This window comes from Coprinopsis cinerea (genome assembly GCF_000182895.1).
Source record: "Coprinopsis cinerea okayama7#130 chromosome 6 map unlocalized cont3.6, whole genome shotgun sequence".
Taxonomy (NCBI): domain Eukaryota; kingdom Fungi; phylum Basidiomycota; class Agaricomycetes; order Agaricales; family Psathyrellaceae; genus Coprinopsis; species Coprinopsis cinerea.
In genome coordinates this window covers 744,352-762,792 of record NW_003307539.1, presented here as the reverse complement: position 1 = coordinate 762,792, position 18,441 = coordinate 744,352, and the positions used below count along the sequence as shown (strand labels likewise).

Genomic DNA, 18,441 nt, shown 5'->3' with positions numbered 1-18,441 from the left:
AAGTGGTATTTACAGGAGAGACACGAGAGATAGGAGTAGGCTAACTTCTACACAATAGGTTCGTGTGACCACAACTTGAACCTACTCTTGCGAACCCGTGGCGGTTTGTCATGCTTTCCATTCGTCTCCGTCTCCGTGTGCAATGGGTCCGTTTTAGTCGGTCCCTCTTCGTCGCCCTCTCCCTTACCAGGTCGTCGAGCTGCCATTGCATCACCATCAGGCGGTCTAGTTGAACGGTTTTCATGTCTCGGGCGTAGCTGGTCTTTACTTCCAAGTTCCTTTTTGTCACTGCCGCCCCGATTGTCATGAAGCTGTCGAATGGTCGTCTTTGATTGTCGTTCTACAGAATCAGGAGGAAGCGCTTTCTCAATCCACTGCGCCTCCCATGCTGATCCAATCTTGTAAATCTGCTGCAGGGCCTCGCGAAGTTCCGAGACGAGATCTGGGATGGGCATCCGATAGAGCTGTAGCGTAGGGAACACCAGGTATGTCCATCCTACGAAGCCATGTCAGCAGGATAACACGAAGCAAGAGACCAACGACAAACCTTTCAATATCCATCCATTGCCTGGCTGCGTCCGACGTTGTTCAACCTCCTCGAGGTCGTACACAAGCTTCTTCCTACTTGGTGCACCATTGGCGCTCCCCTCTTCCTCCTTGGCCTTTGCACCATGTGTGACAATCAAAGACACTGCACTCCGAACTCTTCTCCGTACATGGGATGCATAGACCGCTTTCCCTCCCATCTTGGCTTTGTTGGTAGCGAAATTGAGGGATATTGGAACTGCTTTGGAGAGAACCTCTTGTCGCCGAGAAATAATGCGCTGGACTATTGCCATGTCCGAGTCGTCGTCAAGTTCTTCGTCTTGGGATTTGAGGCGCGTCTGAGTGGTCCGAGAAAAACTTGGTGCATCAGAAGACGTAGAAACAGCACCAGCAGACGCTCGCTCCGCCGCAATCCTCTTGACCTTGTCTTCCCACTTTTCGTACGCCAGTTCAGCATAGGGATACCACTTCCGCTCAGGCTCGAAGAGAAAAGCACTCGGTGCGGCGACCATGTTGAAAGATTGACTCGGGGGGTTGTACCGTACCAGGTTGAATGGTTTTTCGGTCCCTCTTGGTCCACGGTTCCCTGAAGACTGCTTTGCATCGCGCCTCGCCTTCATCGACTGAACCGCTGGGTGACGTGGGTCGATGTAAGGCCCGCTCGCGCCCGACGCGATGAGCTTCAGCGGTGAGCCTGCTGTTCGACGCGAGTACTTAACTTCGCGTTGTGGACGTCAATGCATTGTTCACCATACAAACTATGTCAACTCACGGTTACACCACGAGGAAGAGGTGATTTAGGTAGACGCGACAACGCTGGGCATCGTAGCAACTTGGTCGGTATTAAGCGTTGAGAGACGCCGGTCTTGGTAACTGCCTTGACCTTGGCCTTCATGCTCGCCGGTAGCGGCAGCGTCGAGTTCGTGTTGTCCTGGTCAAGGTCAGAGCCAATAGGCTTCCGAGTTTGACGGATATCATGGACGTGGGAACAAGTGGGACCTCAAACTGGCGGTCAGTAGCAACAGGGAAACGGTTGAAGCTGGACCACCACGTTCTACCCACCTTTTAATGGAGTCAGAAGTTTTAATAGGTATATTCAATGCGCATTGGGTGCGTATTATGTCCCGATTTCATTTCACTGACGCACCATACCCTCAGTGATCTAGTATGCGGATTTATATTACCACCCGGGTTGGAAGGGACAGGTGCTTTTCTGTCGACGTACTGAGCCGGAGGGTCTAAAGGCAATACTAAAACTACCTCCCGACGCCCCAAAAGCTCATCTATCGGTCATGAAAGAGGTGCATCTTGAACGTAATCTTGAAATTGGAACATGCCATGGACGGGCGCTAAGCTGACCCTGGGTCTTCGCCTTATTCGTGTTCAATCATCGCGGAGAATATATGCAAGTGATAGTGTGTCCAGGTGCGTTGTTTGTTGAAATCTTGTCCCCAGAGTGCGATTGACTCTCATTGGAAAAAGGTTCATCCGAGTTGCGCTCGAAGTTGGCGTGGATGCTAGACAGCTGCTGTCCTTAGCTCAACCCCTCAGTATTGAACTCAGCCACTCTTTCCAACGGAAAACTGGTTGGGGCCTCTTTCCCAACGCAATTATCTCCCTTCGACGTCAGGAATTTCTAACGTCATCATTTCTTCGCGCACGCACCGAACACATTGCTCGCCCTGGCACCCGTTGGGGCTTTGCTCCGTTTAACACCCTGACGGCCTTTACAATCGTCTTCGTCCACTATCACAATGGTCGTCTCTGGACAGGCTATGCCTTAAGGGACCCATTTGCTCTAGGGTCTACCTAGGTGCTCCGTCGTGCTTCCCGCTTTAGCCTCACTCGTGACCATCCCGTTGGCCCGTTCTTTCCTCCCAGAGGATTTCAACTACGCCCACAACCTCATAGAAGGCAGGTGTGGGGACCCACACCCTGGACTGGACTAACTTGGTACCCTCAATTGTCTGTGGATCGGATTGACACTCGAATGATTGATGATAACGATATTCGGCGCCTATCTGTGGACAAACACATCGGAGGGCCCCTTCCTGCAGGCGACCACCCCAACCGACCGAGACTTCTGGCAGTGTTTCCTCTCAAGTTCCCCGATCACCAAGGGCCTTTGTGCGCGCTATATATGCTACGAGAGGGCACAAAAATAAGGGAGACCTCTCGACGATTTCCCTCCGCTGCCCTTGGCTCTCCAAATTTTCTTTCGCCATCCCCCAGCGCTTATTCCAATCGGTTTCTCCGCGATACCCTTGCTAGGCGCCTTTCTAGAACCCTCGTGTTGACTTGTGTGTGCTCGTCTGTTGGTGCAAGACCTACTCTAGGACTGCTTGGTGTCTGCTTTTGCCTTTTCTCGTGCAGGAAACTTCCAGGTGGCCACTCCAAATCAATGATCATCAGCACTCCGTCGCCTTCACCTCGAGGCCACCGTAATATGGGCACCTCTTTTGCTAGAATTGGACAGAGACAGGAGTTCTAGTAGCTGCCATCGACGGGCCATTCAGCATACCCATGTCTAGAGTTGAACCTTATTGCTTGGTCTGTGGGCGACACTTCACTCCAGTGGGCAAATATGACTTGCCAGTGTACCCACAAACGAGATGGACCAATCGCTTTCTCCTCACTATTTCCACGGACTACCACCCTGCACAAAGCAACGTGCGATTGGCAACGACAAGGTATCGCGGAAAATGGAACGAAAACCAATCCTCCATTGTTCGTTGCAATTGCTCGTCGGGATCCTTGCCTTTCCTGGTTATGTGCATGCACCCTGAATGCCGGCAGCGCTACGGGATTGGTACGCGAACAGGAGTGGGCAATCAGAACCCTGATGAGGTATCTTTGCTTGATGGCAAATGGATTGGTTCCCAGGAATTACCCTTTCTGGAAGAAAACTGCCGGCGAAGGCAAAAGTGGATTGGGATGCAAACAAATGCACACATAGTCTCGCTACGCGATTTCTGCCTTTTTGGGTAAAAATGCTGGATTGCTTCGTTTCAAGGATTGGGTCGATTGGTTTTGCGAATTCGCCTATAAAACCAGGTGCGGGGCCGTGTTGGTTCGGTCACTGTTCCCCCAGTTCAAGCGTTCCTCGTCAACAAGCAACTTCCCCTCAAGTCTCCCGCCCTCTTCTGCCACAATGCCAGTTCTGAGACAGCACGTTCAAGCACGACGGGCCGACGCGGAGAATATGCCTCCCGCCCCGGCCGTCAAAGGCGTTGCCGCCAACCGCCTCCGAAGCAGTTTGCACGACGCTTCACGACGACGACGAGGACGCGCAACCAACACACCCCGCAACTCCAAGCAACTTGTCGAACAGGCAAAGCGACGGGATGTCATGAAACCCAAATCGACTTCTACTGGCTCGCTCAAATTCACTATTACTTCGCCTCCATCGACTGATGTTCAAATGAGCGACGCTGCTCCATCAACTTCAACCCCGCTCACAATTCCTATCTCCCTCCCCAAGGAACTTGCTCGACCACAGTTCAAGGAAGTTCCTCGCGAGGCTCTCATGGCTGTGAACCCAGAGCTTGCCGATACCGATCCTGAATACATTCGCCAGGTGCTTGAATCTCACGGGCCTCAGTAAGTGACTCCTTTTTCTTTGATAACCGAGCATTTGCTAATAATCGATATAGGATGCTCGCCTCTCTCTCAAATGTCAAAGCCACCCTCACCACCAATGCTCTCCCCTCCGAGATCGAAGTCAGCTGAAGGATGTGCAGGTCGCACCATCGCACATGGTCGCCCGTTTTGGCCCCTGCCCGCGAACTGCTGTACCCAACCCCGCAAAGTCACCCTCTATCCCGTCCACAGCTTCGTGCTCGCTGCCCACTGCTCGAACCTCTCACCATTCCCACCTGCAGCAACCATCCCTTCGGCACCCGCATCGAGCGACGACAAAGTTCGCCTGCCCGTGCGCTCTCTCTGCCTCCCATCCCCAGAAAACTACGCGCCTCTCGCCGCCTACCTTTACCACAAGCAAACGACCACCCTCCTCAACGCCATGCTCCCCAGCCCCGTTCCTCACAACTTTGAAATCGAACAAAAGCATGGCGCGACCGTCGACTCGTTCGCAACACGGCTAGGGCGCACCTACACCTTTGAAAAACTTCTTTTGAACACCATGATGATCCACGGCCTCTGGCAGAACGCCTGCGCACTGGGCATCCACGACCAGCTGCTCTGGGACACGATCGATTTGGCATGGCAGGTCATGCTCACTGCTCTTGCAGTCAGCACAGGCAAGCCATCGCTCATGATCTCTTCCGTTTCTACCGACTAAGCCACCAATCACTCATATCATCCTATGGCTTCAAGCTCTTATGCATTATGCTTATGAACCATCCATTCCATCTCGACCGCGACTATCATTCATCATACCCCCTACGCATCGTCGCCTGCTCAACCTCCTTATTCATATCATTATACCTTTCGTTATTCTACCATACCTTTTGGGGTTTCCCACTTAGACATCGACGTGCATTTTTTACATCCCGCCACTTTTTATGAAGTAAAATTATCAGTGTAGTTCTAGAAACAAGCATCTGTACTATATACCACGCATCGCATTCAACCCATTTTCCTTTTGCATTCTCAACTCTTTGTGTGACCGAGTCAAAACTGAGCGAGGTCGAAGTGATGAAAGGCGTGTGCACCAGGTTCAGGGGGATCCGCGGGAGAGTGAACCTTCCAAGTTGCATCCAAAGAGTCGGAGCGCCCAAGCCTCAAGGCCGAGCTTACCCAGGGAAACTTTATTTTTAGAGTTTGGCTTCCTCCACTTGCCCGTTAGGTAGTGTTGTTGCGAGGTGAGGTGGAGGTACCTCAAGGTGATTGGTGGCGTTACCTCAAGTTACCTCGTTGGACCTTGAGGTCCATTCCCACGAATACCTATTTCTATACTGGGGATGAGAAAATCAAAAGTTGCAATGAACACGAACAACGCTCGCGGTAAGAGCAAGTTTCTTAACTATTCAAAGGTGTTTGTCTATCCAGAAGGTCATTAGTATGAAATGAAGGGTATTCCGCAGTTTGGCCATATCCCAAGGTCTCGAGCTGCCCCAAGCACCTGTTCACGTTGAATTGGGAATTCGGTATTAGAGGTCGGGAAGCACAGCACTCTTGCATATCCTTGAAGTCATAAGGTAGTAAAATGAGAATAGCAAGTGAAGTATAGCAAGTTTAATGCACTCTGCATCGACAAGCGCTCGCACTCGCTGCCACATCACCGTCCCGGAGATTCCGTTACAGGGATGGGAAAACACATCAAGGCCACCTCAAGGGACCTTGAGAACGCCACCATCACAAATACGGGACCTCAAGGTAACTCCACCTTGAGGGACCTCCACCTCGCAACAACACTACCGTTAGGTTTGCTGTCAACTAGGGTTTGATTTGTACGTCGAAAATAGGGAGATGTTGGAGCGGATGCTGTGAACGCGGAAACAAATCGTTGGCACGATGCTTGACAAGTCTGGACGCCGTTCGTTGACATTGAATGACAGTGACAGTGGCTGTAAAACGACAATCAATACAGTAGTATTACTGGCCTCGTTCCCTGGAATTTGGGACTGAGTATGGGCGAAAATGCAGACCAGCGCCTAAAGAACCTCTTCCTCGCGTAGGTTTCGTGGATGCTCCGGGCTCAAATTACTTCATTTCAAGTGCTGTAGAGGGCTGTATAGTAGCAATGCATGTAGAAAGCTAGTAGGGAGGATAGCAAGAAGCAGTGTACTTGGTATGTATGTGTGCGATAGCAACAAAAATGGTTCACAAGGACAACGGCGGGCGGACGAAGTCGAAAACTATACAACAGAGGCTAGGGTGGTGGTGGTGGTCTCAAAAGCTACAGCGAAGGAATACAACGGAATGGGGGGAGTATGTATCGATAACGTATGGTAAATTACGATAAATTATTGAGTAGCACCAGTTCAACGAGGTGGCCCAGGAATCCGAAGCAAGAACAATGATAGGCAGTCGGGTGTGGGGAATCAAATCGAAGACAACGGAGGAAGACAACGGAAGAAGACAAAACACAACACGGACGAAATCCGAAAAGGCGAAACCTGGGACGAGTGGGACGTGAGAAATCGTAAGTTGGAAGCATGTGCCATGGGAAGGGGCAGCAGGACGCGCCTCTGTAGAGGAATTAGGGGGATGGTTGTGTAACGATTATACGTAAATCAAAGATTAGAGATGTGCGCTTACGGGGTTCAAGTGGGAAAGGCGGGTTGGAAAGAGGAAGGACGGCTTGTGGAAAGGGAGTACAAGGGATGGGTCGCATTGAATAAAGGCAGGTAGCGTGGTCGCCTACAACACCCCGTGTTGCTTGCTCCCCAGTCCCCTAACAGGGCCAGAAATCCGGGCCCATAGAGTCAAAGAAGAGGGTGTGCGGGGCCAATGGCCTCGACGGGGTTGAAACCCATCCGCCGCCGAGCAGTCGAGAACTCCCATTTCCCTCCCATCGTGTTATATCCGACCAGTAATGCCCGACACGGACCTCTGCCGTATCTTCCTAGCCTCGGCCGTTACGTTCCAAGCTGTCTGCACGAGCTCGATGACCTTGCTGTCCTGCACACCAAGTGACAGGATGTTACGCCAGAGGCCTTGGTTGAACAGGAAGATTCGGTCGAACTGTTCTGGACGCGCTCGGGAGAGGATTTGGGCCATGGTAGCGGCGTTCGGGAATTCCTCGATGACTTGGGAGGGGAGAAGACGCCAGGCGAGGGCGTTGTGCTGGGTCTCCAAACCCATTCCATAGAGTAGGAGTAGCGGCAATGAAGGGAGGTGGAGTACAGAGATGGGGATGACGGGTAGTGTGATGACAAGGGATCCACCAGGTGAAGTACTAGGTGTCGCGGAGGGCGAATTGGATGGAATGGTTACTGTGTCCACCGTAAAACCTTTTGCGAATAGATTGGCGTCAATGGGAAGGAATAGGGGAGGTTTTGGCGATGATGAGGGATCTGCGAGAGTGGCGGCTAGGACGTGGGTGGGTAAATGAGTTGCCTGTGTCACTCTCAGTTCATATGTTTCCGGGATGGACTCTTCGATTGCCTGGGGTGGGATAACGTTAAAGTGTTGACATAGAGCACTGAACATTCCGTATTAGAAGCACTTCCACTGAGACAGGACCGACAAACTCACTCATAAGGCTCAGCCTTCGCCAGGTAGGAAGGTCGCGTCATGTCGGGGAAAAACTCGGACGGGGGAGTGGTGGGCAATCAGATTTTGGACGGTATATATACCAGAGATCGATCGGCGTCGATAAGACGTGGTCTTGCACGAGTTTGGCCTCGGGAAGCCTATGACGAGAGGTAGAAAAATCGAGATATTATCAGTAATCGACCGTCCAAAATCATACAAATGGCCAAAAATGGATTGTATCGTGCAAGTCTTGAGGTGACGACGGACAAGGAAGCGGAAGGGGGAGGGAAGGAGGACCGGAACGATAGCGAGGGAAAAGCACGGAAGGACACGTACTTTATAGCCCAACTTCTCGGCAAGATGCTCGGGAGGCGCAGCGAACAAGTGCCTAAGTAACACCAGGCTCTTTAGGCATCAAAAAAGTCGAAATCAAAGGCGACATGACGTTTTCCTTTGAGGGCTGAGATGAGCCTCTTTGCCCAAGAGATTAGATCACTCCCCTTCGGGGTTATAGGGTACCTATATCTGACCTCTGGAAAAACTTGGGGGCCAGCAGGTGCTGGGCGGGACCATCTGGACGGTCTGCTGTTTGACGCAAATGCCAAATGGAGGTGGAGTCAAAGCCACGAGGTAGCTTTAAGTGTTTCCGGGCCCATGATACCAAAACGATGATGATGATGACTGACAAGATCGCTGACGGGCTCGGAATCTGAGGATTAAAAGCGCTGTTGGTGAGTGCACCGATGGAACGGAAATGTGACGGGCGCCTTTTTAACTTACGAGAGATGCGGCTGACCGAATCCATCGAACTCCTAGGCGATAGTCGCTTCAAGATCAAGTCATAGATTGCGCTCACAAGTCGAACGGCCTTCCCGGCGCTTTGAAAGAAAAAGTTCAATGACAAGTGGAGATTCAAGTCCGCTCCTGATTGGAGCAGGCGCCTTTTCCAGCGCCGGCAATCAAATTCCACGGGAAACAGCCGTAACCTAATCCATGGGTGTAAGGTTTTCCTTGCATCTTATTTTTTCAAGTTTGAAAAAAACTTGAGAGCACCCTTGTTCTCGTTGCTGCCTTGGACGCTGGATGTTCTGTTCTACCCCGCGGGATTGCAAATTGGAGCTGGGGAACAACGTGCTACGGATCTAAGGACGTGTTTACCTGGTTGCAATGGATTTTTTCTCTCTTGACGACATGCTGACTTGCTGCACCATCGGAGGTGGACGCGACCCGTGCTAAGCGAGGTCCATTGGGTCCTTTTGGACTTCTTGTTATTGTCTTGTTACGCGTCGGAATGGAATTAACTGCCTGACATCGCGCCTGCGTCATATGGTGGCCCCCCAGCCTGACCTTTCCAACGGTCAACTAACGGTGAAACTGCGGGACTAGAAGAGCATATCGACCACCCTCCGATGACTCGACCCCACCTCATTTCGATCTAACGGGTCTTGGAATCTCTGGCTTTCATCTCCTCGACTTGCGAGAACCGGGTTCGCGCATGTCGACTCCGGACTGGTACCGACCCACGGAGCGATCCGACTGCGAACTGCTGTTAACCTGGTACTAGTAGCCACGTTTCCGCGAGGTAGCCGCGAAACGCGTGCAATGGCCTCTCCAATTACGGCCAATCTCCGGCGTACCTTTGCCCTTATGAGCCCTCCTCCTCAGCACCGGGTCGCTCATTCCTTGGAGAGGATAGCCCTTTCCGACTGCGCTCCATGCAAGGCAAAACGCGGTGCGCAGGTTATGTTACATTCACCCTCGGAACCAATGCTCTTGCGCGCTTTTGACTAGACTCGTCGTAGTCTGTTTCTGTCCCTGACATTCAATGTCAGGACGTGAAAGAACCGACCGTCTGGCCACTAACCCTCCCTGACTGACAAAGAAACAGCAGGCTATCGCTCTGTCATGATATCGGACCAGAAGCGGGAAATTAAGCCTTGACAAGACGCTGATGAAGAGCCGATATCAACGACAAAGGCGAGGGGCAGTTAATACATCAAGCGCGCACCCTCAAATCTTACCTGTTCCTCTTGGCTCGGCGTCTCACCTCGTAACCGAATGGTCCTTCTTGACCCTCGTACAATTCAATCCCTTTAGGCATATACTACCATGTCCCCGAATCACGCACCCGTTTCAGGTTTCGGCACGCATTCAGTCGTGGATCTACAGGAGGTCAGCTTTTCTGGTGCCTCGCTGGCCTTTCAGAAGGGGCAACGGGTTCTGCATGACTTGATTTGCAACAGGCCTCGAGGCAGGAAGTGGTCCCACAAAAGAGGCTAATTTCTCAACGATCTTGCCTCGAGGCGGCCGAGAACTTCGACTTCCCGCCCACAGTTGCCTCAGACGCAGCAAGCGTTTCAAGCTTCCTTCCAGTATTGAAGTTCGCTGGCCGCAACTAAGTCTTATGCCAAAACTGACGACGTTAGTTCTCGTGCAGAGATGATGTTCATTGAGAGCTTCAGCCAACCCCTCGAACGCCAACACATCCTCGGGTGAGTATTCCACACTCATTATAACCCTAATACTTTAGATACCTATCAAACTCTCCTGTGAATTCGAAGTCTAACTTGGGAATCTACTTGCTACGTTTTCGACCTTCGTTTAGGATCGTCCTTCTCACTAGTCTTGTACACATGACAGGGGCCAGTCAAGTGCCAGGTCACTCCAACAAACTAAAAAAACTTTCGCCGCCGGTTTGATCGTCTCTGTCCAGCTGAATCTCAAATCGAGCCCCTACAATTTACATCGGAGGCGGTTCGAGCTGCCCCTGTGCGGTTACCCGTAGCGAATGAAATCTTCGCGAAAACTTGCCCTCGGGAGGGCCTGCCAGTTGCACGATGGAACCGGACGCGGTTCTTAATTGGCGCGTCGGGATCTCTACAGGGGAACGTGTTGGGAGGGTCAGATCATTCTATTCTTCCTCATGCATGTTTACAGAATGAAGACTGAAGGCGCCAACTTCCTCAGATTCGCACACCGTATCTTGCCGTCGAGAATCAACTCCGCCAGAGCTCGTGCAGTCCCAGGCGCATTGCAGATCCCCTAAAGACAAAACGACCCGCTCATACAGTCAGCCAACCGTTAAGCTTCCCTGGAAGTTACGCCCACCACTCACCCAACATGTATGTCCAGTGGCCAAATATAATCCCTTCGCAATCTTCTCTGCCTCACCCACGATCGGTCCACCCTCCTCACTTACCACGGGGAGGTAGCACGCCTGTCGAGCATCCACTCTGCTCTGCGCGAGCTCTTCCGAGATGCTGGTGACGTTCTGGATGATGGAATCGCAGGCTGCTGGATCCACTGCGACCTCGTCCACGGTTTCAGGAAGGGGTTCGTCATCGCCTGGCCCACAGGCGTACACTTCGTTGTCAGGACGGGCGTAGATCTCTGGGGAGACGACCTTGGGACGGCGTGACGATGCGGTTGACGGGAGGGTGATCTCCGTGAAGAGGACGTATGGGGCGATTTGGACGTGTTCTGGTGGGCGGAAGGTGACACTGTGGGCTCGAAGGCCAGAAATGGGGAGGTTGTCGACGATGTGCGGGGACCATGCACCTGCTGCGATTACGACGTGGGTAGCTGATAGGGTGGTGGAAGAGTTGGTGGTTGGGTCGCGGTATTCGATACCTGTTACCTTTCCGTCCGACTTGAGGACCTTGGTCACTACTCCGTGGATATACCCCAATCCCTTTTCCTTGGCCAGTTCAAACATGCTCATCGTGAATTGGTACGGGTGAACCTGCGCCGTTTCACCATCCCTCGCCATCGGCGCGTACGCATCCGTCAGTACCTCATTCACCCAGAGCAAGTCTTCAGGCAACTTGCGTGTTTTGTGTTCTCGGGTGGGCGGCTCGCTCCCACCAGACAATCCCAGCGTCTTCTCAAGGCTCTTCGTGTTAGTTGGGCCCTCCCCCCGCGGCAGCAACCCCGCTCGACCCTCCCAACTACCACAGCCAACATATCTCCACCCCCATCGCTCCTTTCCATTGTGTTCTTTCGCCAGTCTCTCGTGTTCCGTATACGAAACGTTCACAAGTTCCTTCGGATACGCCCATCTTGCGACTAGACCGCCCGCTTTCCCGGATGCGCCCTGGGCTGGACCATGCTTCGATGCCTCGATCAAAGTGACTTTGGGCGGAGTGGCGGCACCAAACGGGTGGTTTACGAGATAGTAGGCGGTTGTGCAACCGATGATGCCGCCTCCGACGATAACGATGTGTGCTGGGGGTTCTGACGAGGACATGATGGATACTCAAGAAGAGATGCTCTTGTCCTCCAGTTCAAGTTGGCTGGAATCCGAATTTTCCCCCTGTTCAATCGATGACATCATGATTCATGAAATTCACGGTGTTCATCGTTCTGTCCTTTGTTGCAGGGGCCTGTTTGAGCGCTCATTTGCTCAGGGAAAGTATTGTTGAGCGTTGCAGAATGGTTGTCCCCAATTTGGGTTGGATGTCGCGTTCGAGTTTGATGGGAACCAGGGTAAGACGAACCGCGCTTCGAAGCCATGGGCGCTTCCGGGGTGTCGCCTCCCAGGCTCTGCGGCGCAGCATCGACATCCTGTAACCCGTCCGCTGACCCACCCGGGCGCCCTTCATTGTTCGGCAGTCTCTAAGGGAGGGCCTAGCCTGGGAGCGGTTGGAGGACTTGCCGCTCGTAATTGCAATTGACTGGTCAGTAATGATCGGAGGTTTCGGGGCAGTCTCCAACGACTTGCTCGAGAAACCTGGCGAAAGCGACTGTCTTAGACACTGTTTTGATACCCCACATTCGAGGAGTATTTACTAGAAAGCAAGGCCAGTAGACGCCCGAAGACTAGAGATAAAAGGAATGTTAGCAATGGAATTCGTGGCTTACGTGACCTTGTTTTGGTAAACCAAAATCCCCATTTGAGGTGAGAAAAATATAAGCGAAACGGTTTGTCCCCAACGGCGAGCCCGCTTCCTTTCGTCCCAACTGTCGCCCTCGTCGTTGCCCACGTCGCCCACGTCGTTCGCCCCATCGCGCCCAACGTTCTCCAAGTTGAGTGGGCCATAGTTCGCGCCAAACATGCCGCTGGCCTCCCCCCATCATTCCCCAATGGCGGTCCCCAAGCCTCAGACCACCTCAATGTTCAAGAAACGCTCCGCGACTTCGCTGTCGGCAATGGCGTCGGCGGCCTCATATCTGTCGGCTCTGTCGCAGGCGGACGCCAGGGCAAGGGGGACTTCCAACGGCTCGCCCACGTCGACCCCTGCGCTGTCCATTTCGTCGTCGATCACATCTTCGTCAGAGGACACCGTGTTGCATGAAGACGAGGACAATTCGCATGGCCTGTCGCTGCCAGCGAGGCCTCCCACGTCTGAGCAGGTGTTCACGACCGTGCACACCGAGTTTGGACACTGTGCCAACGAAGAGTATCGTATGACATCCAAGCACACACCCGGCGAGGATGTGCCAGGTCACATCGAACAGGACCCTCCCTACTACATCCTCCTCTCCACCTATATCAGCTATCTTATTCTTATAGTCTTGGGACACGTTCGGGACTTTATTGGCAAGCGTCTCAAATCTGCGTCTTACCAGCACTTGATACCCAGAGATGTAAGTTCAACCCTGTGCCTCTATCGTCGTGTCTGACATCGTGCGCCCACAGGGATATGCACCTCTCAACTCGGATTTCGATTCTTTCTATACCCGGCGGCTGAAAACTAGGATGGACGAATGTTTCTCTCAACCTGTCACCGGTGTCGCTGGCCGTACGATCATGCTCCTCGACCGCATCTCACCTGACTACAACCACACCCAAATCCTTACCGGTACCAAGACCCGCGCACTTAACATCTCGTCTTACAACTACCTCGGCTTTGCACAGGCTCGCGGTGGATGTGCGGACGCTGTCGAAGAAAGCATCAGGCGTTACGGCGTCTCGACCTGTGGTTCTCGGCTTGAAGGTGGCTCGAGTGATTTGCACACCAGCAGCGAGGCCTTGGTAGCCAAGTTTGTTGGCATGGAAGATGCTCTGATCTGTTCCATGGGTTTCGCCACCAACTCGACGTACATCCCAGCACTCGTGTCCAAAGGTTGCCTAGTCATCTCCGACGAGCTCAATCACGCATCCATCCGATTTGGCGTTCGTATCAGCGGTGCCCATGTCAGACTGTTCAAGCACAATGACATGAAGAGCTTGGAAAACTTGCTGCGGGAAGTCATCAGTCAGGGGCAACCTAAAACCCACCGACCATGGAAGAAGATTCTCGTCATTGTTGAGGGCTTGTACAGTATGGAGGGAACTCTTGTTAACTTGCCTCGTATCATTGAATTGAAGAGGAAGTACAAGGTTAGTCCGCTCGCGCCAGCGTTATCTTCGTACATTGACCATTCCTGCGCAGTTCTACCTCTTCGTCGATGAGGCACACTCGATCGGTGCTATGGGTCCTCACGGCCGCGGTGTTGCGGACTACTTCGGCATCAATCCTCGCAACATTGATATTCTCATGGGCACATTCACGAAATCCTTCGGTGCCGCTGGTGGCTACATTGCTGGCAGCAAGGCTATCATCGATCGACTCCGTGTGCATGGACACTCGGGACCTTACGCAGAAGCAATGACGCCTCCCGTCCTTACTCAGGTTGTTGCATCCATGGCCAGTATCATGGGTGTGACTGCCCCTGCCGCCTCGACATCCTCTTCCACTCTCCGCCTCGCATCCGCCCCTGCTTCCGTCGAGGAAGAATACGTCCATCCCGGTCCCGCTCCTCATTCCAGCCTCCCACAATGGCTAAACCTCCCTGTCCAACTCTCTTCCGGTTCCGAAGGTCAAGCCCGGCTCCGCCGCCTCGCCTTCAACTCCCGTTACCTCCACAATGGTCTCATCAAACTCGGCTTCATCACCTACGGCCACCCCGCCTCCCCTATCGTCCCCCTCCTCCTCTTCAACCCCGGCAAGATGAACATGTTCCACCGAATGATGAAGGACCGCCAGACGCCCATTATCACCGTCGTCGTCGCCTACCCCGCCACGCCGCTCGTTACGAGTCGAGTGCGGTTCTGTGTCAGTGCGGCACATACGAAGGACGACATCGACACGATTTTGAGGGCATGTGATGAGATCGGTGATGTGTTGGATTTGAAGCATGGAATTCCTCGAAGGGAGAGGTGGAGCATTGAGGATATCACCTCAAGGGCTGTAGAGTTGGCTGCCATGTTGAAGTAAACGCCGTGTTTTTTAGCATTTCCTCTGCTTCATCTCGCCGACCGAAACAGCAGCCATGACGTCACAGCCGGCCTGGATTCCTTGTGCCCCTCTTGACACATTCGTCCACTTTCGACTTCCCCCTTGTATAGAAATATAGCCAATTCCCGCTACCTACCCGCCTCCGACTCCCTACACGACCATCCACTAGACCAGTAAATGCTAATCATACGCCCCCCTGTTGTAATGAAATGACCCTCTCCGCCCTACCCTTTTTTACGGTTGATGTTTTCGATGTTGTCTGTCCTCCTTGCCTCCCTTACCAACACTTGTTTTATCTTTATTGATAATTCGTACCACCAATTAATGACATGACGTTCTAGACCACATCAATCTTTTTGGCGCGGCTTTGGGTTCAGAGGTGAACTTGCAACTTAAACGAACCTTTGAAACCGGAAAGTGGTACATACATCGGTTGTGCCGGCGCTAAACTGTAGCGCGCGAGGTTTGCATGAGATTGGAGCAATGAGTGCTAATGTACATGGGAGCTTTTCTTCGGTGATAGGGTGGAAGAGAGGGTGTTGTAGGACTTCGCGAATAGCAAGGGATCCCTAAAGAAGAGTGGCTCATGGATGGCGGCGTGTTGCTATGTCATGGGATGGCGATGCGAGGTGGGACTTGGCTTGTACGAGTCCATAGACGACGTCCACCGCATTTGGCTGTCTTCACGTAGCGCGTGTTTATGGCTACCAATTCGTTGCTCAGGGCGCGGTGGCAGCGAACCAGTGTTTCCGCTAAACTGACGTCGGTATCCGTGTGGAGGAAAGTGCGTAGGATGGACGGGTGGCGGTCGTGCGGGTAATGGACGCGCAGACGGGGGAGGGCGAGGTAGAGACGATGGACCACCTAGCCTGGTAGGTTCGCTATTTTGATGCGCCTGTCTCTTCTTTGCGCGCCTGCCCGGGGCGGTAGGCGGGTTGGTGCTAACTGAATAGTTTGAAGCCTTGGCCACTGATAAGCCCTTCCGACCGTTCCAAGCCAGAAAAACCTTACCGTTCCCTGCGGGTCATCTTCTACGATTTGGCCTTGCTCGATCTCGCCGTCATCCACACCCATCTTTCCAACGTCGATCTTCTTGCTATGGGAATCCTTACCCCCGTCGTGCTTCCTTTTCACTCCCCGACCGCCTTCTGTGAAGAGGAGACTGAGCTCCCTGCCTCGATCCTCCTCGTCCATATCCAGGTCATTGAGGATATCCCAATAGCCTCGTTTCTGTCCATCACGCCCTCGAACCTCGGAAACAACACCACCGCTGCGCGAATGTAGCAATTCAATGACGCCAGACTTCGCAGCAACGCATGCTGCAGCGCACTTGGCTTCAAGCTTGGAAAGGTATTGAGGTGCGACCGAGAATTCCCTGACGTCAGGGAAATTCGGGTCGTTGGAGACGTCAACCTTGAGCGTACACCCAAAGGCTACGCAATGAACGAGTCAGTGGTGTATGAAAAGCGAGGAGTGGAAAGAAGATTACCTCCATCAGCTCCACCCCATTCGTATCTAATCCGGTGGTAGCCTTTCGTTCCTGCACGCTGTGTAAGCTTCGAGCCCTTGCTCATCAGTGTAGGTATAATTCTTGACTCGGCCAGCGTTCTGTGCGCCCTGGACAATAGTGCCTCGCGTGAATCCTGCCATCGTTCCTTTAGTTGTTGGATGGTGCCTTGCATATCTTGCGACACGGCCAACAGACAGACGGCGGCTTTTGCGTCGGCGCGCCTCGCAAAGTGACAATCGACAATATAGGTAGGCAGTTTCCAGTCGATCTTCTGTGGGTTGGCGGCGTTGGGATGCCATTCGACGCGAAGGACACAGCCGGACAAGCCTTGTCGGCAAAGCTGAGCACAGGAATTGCGAGAAAAATAGAATACGCGTACTTGCGGCACCTTGGTCTGAACTAGTAAAATAGTAATTGACCTTCAAGCCGGGCACCTTGGTGCCCTGGACCAGACTGTTCACCCAATTCACGGGCTTTAGGTCGAGGGCTGACTTCTGGCCGACTTCGATCGGGAAAGGCTTAGGCAGGGTATCGAAGTACTCCTGTAGGGAGTACCTGTGGGAGGCAGCCCTTTGCAGCTGGATTCCGAGACCTGAGGGGAAACGTGCGGAAGGTTCGCCGTTGCCCTCCCCCGATTTGAGATACTCCAGGAGGTCCTCCTTCAAGGCTGTCGAAGCGCACTGAGCCTTCGCTTTGGCTTTGCTTTCGAACGTCGCTTCCGTGGAGTAGGTCTCTGCTTGGTGCAGAGACAAGGCCACACGTAGTGCCATTCCCCATTCTACGTCCCTAGATTGAGCACGAAGGTCTGCAGAAGCACCCAGACCACTTACGCTCTCTGTTGGTAGGATTACGATACGGTACCCAATATATTTTGGCGTGTTTCCGTTCACATGCCTCTTCCACAAGCCTGACCGCGTCATCTTCATCCTCACCCTTCTCTTCCCGCTGCTGTCTACTCTGCTGCTCCGCTATCTTCGCTCTGGCCACCAGCTCTTCTTTCTTGTGCTTCATCCGGTCTTCTTCGCCAGTCCGGAGGAAATCCAGCGCCCCCATCTGGATAGCCAGATAAGCAGCCTCGCGTTTTGCCTGAAGCCCCGTGGGATATTGAGGAGATGGAGTTCGATACGTGCGTTGAAGTCCAGTGAGAGATGTTACAGTCAAGATTGCGCCAAAAGCTGTCGAGAAGAGGGTGAGCAACGGCTACTGTGACTGCAGAAACAGAAGATGTTCACTGTTCAGTTTGTGGTCCCGGAACACTTCCCAGATCAAGAGCCCCTCTGTTGTACCGCAAAGCCTCAAACAAGTCTGCTCGAGCATGTCCTGCGCGTTTTCGGGTGTAGGCTTCGAGTGTAATAATTTCGAATCCGTGGTCGAGGAGGAAGAGGTTGGGTGCGAACCTGTGGTGCCACAAGTAGAGGGTTTAGGAACCAGCGAGTCAGTAGTCGCCGACGCTGGCCCGCCCAGTGGCAGAGTAGCACCACTGGGTGCGCCAGCACGAGCCGGCTGCCCTTCCTCGCCGTCCTGCACACCTCTGAACTCAGGTCCTACCGTGGCTGCTTGTAGAGTCGCGAGATTCGCGTCGGTTGGCTCGTTATCGGTTGGGGTTTGGCCAAACGGCAGGATATGGTAGTCCCTGATGTCGAGATCTTGGTAATCGTTGGCCAGAAAACTAGCCAAAGGTACGGCGCCACAGTGTCTGGACAGGTTAAAACAAACCCTTTCAAAGGGTCGAACGCCACCTGTGTCCATGGTGTTTTGTGGGCCTGGCACTGGGAGACGTTAGGGTTCAAGGCCGCGTTAACGATACCGCCGTTGCTCCAAGGACAAAATAGAGTAAATAGGGTTCTTGATAGGAAAGCGTGTCAAAAATATATTTGAAGCCGAGAGGTTCTGCTGGATTACCAGGCAAGCAGCGATATGAGTTGGTGGAGGTTGAAGATCAAGAGTATTACAAGGCCGTGGGTCGCAGTCGCGATCGCGACGATTGTCCTCCAAGTGGCTCGA

The 18,441-nt window shown here is 53.0% G+C and overlaps 6 protein-coding genes across 6 annotated transcripts; 2 read left to right on the top strand and 4 right to left on the bottom strand.

The window, feature by feature from the left end:
* Positions 1–47: 47 nt before the first annotated feature.
* On the bottom strand, positions 48–1,472 carry CC1G_15550 (hypothetical protein; the record flags this gene model as incomplete). The annotated part of the gene is made up of 3 exons (XM_002910964.1): positions 1,319–1,472; positions 548–1,264; positions 48–496 (listed from the first exon to the last, which is right to left on the bottom strand). The coding sequence occupies exons 2-3, from the start codon at positions 1,164–1,166 to the stop codon at positions 48–50; spliced, it is 1,068 nt and encodes a 355-aa protein (XP_002911010.1). The 5' UTR covers positions 1,167–1,264; positions 1,319–1,472.
* Positions 1,473–3,697: 2,225 nt separating this feature from the next.
* Positions 3,698–4,846, top strand: CC1G_15549 (Clp1; the record flags this gene model as incomplete). The annotated part of the gene is made up of 2 exons (XM_002910963.1): positions 3,698–4,146; positions 4,378–4,846. The coding sequence occupies 2 exons, from the start codon at positions 3,698–3,700 to the stop codon at positions 4,844–4,846; spliced, it is 918 nt and encodes a 305-aa protein (XP_002911009.1).
* Positions 4,847–7,029: 2,183 nt separating this feature from the next.
* On the bottom strand, positions 7,030–7,748 carry CC1G_13523 (hypothetical protein; the record flags this gene model as incomplete). Its single annotated transcript, XM_002910962.1, has 2 exons — positions 7,030–7,654; positions 7,708–7,748. The coding sequence occupies 2 exons, from the start codon at positions 7,746–7,748 to the stop codon at positions 7,030–7,032; spliced, it is 666 nt and encodes a 221-aa protein (XP_002911008.1).
* Positions 7,749–9,870: 2,122 nt separating this feature from the next.
* On the bottom strand, positions 9,871–11,953 carry CC1G_06978 (hypothetical protein; the record flags this gene model as incomplete). Its single annotated transcript, XM_001837720.2, has 4 exons — positions 9,871–10,092; positions 10,452–10,584; positions 10,685–10,749; positions 10,823–11,953. 4 exons carry the CDS (start codon positions 11,951–11,953, stop codon positions 9,871–9,873), a joined length of 1,551 nt encoding a protein of 516 aa, XP_001837772.2.
* Positions 11,954–12,707: 754 nt separating this feature from the next.
* Positions 12,708–14,906, top strand: CC1G_06977 (serine palmitoyltransferase 2; the record flags this gene model as incomplete). Its single annotated transcript, XM_001837719.2, has 3 exons — positions 12,708–13,293; positions 13,346–14,029; positions 14,082–14,906. Exons 1-3 carry the CDS (start codon positions 12,790–12,792, stop codon positions 14,904–14,906), a joined length of 2,013 nt encoding a protein of 670 aa, XP_001837771.2. The 5' UTR covers positions 12,708–12,789.
* Positions 14,907–15,536: 630 nt separating this feature from the next.
* CC1G_06976 (hypothetical protein) lies at positions 15,537–18,186 on the bottom strand (the record flags this gene model as incomplete). Its single annotated transcript, XM_001837718.2, has 7 exons — positions 15,537–15,631; positions 15,690–15,888; positions 15,939–16,360; positions 16,417–16,764; positions 16,817–17,215; positions 17,268–17,612; positions 17,670–18,186. 7 exons carry the CDS (start codon positions 18,184–18,186, stop codon positions 15,537–15,539), a joined length of 2,325 nt encoding a protein of 774 aa, XP_001837770.2.
* Between the last annotated feature and the right edge of the window lie 255 nt (positions 18,187–18,441).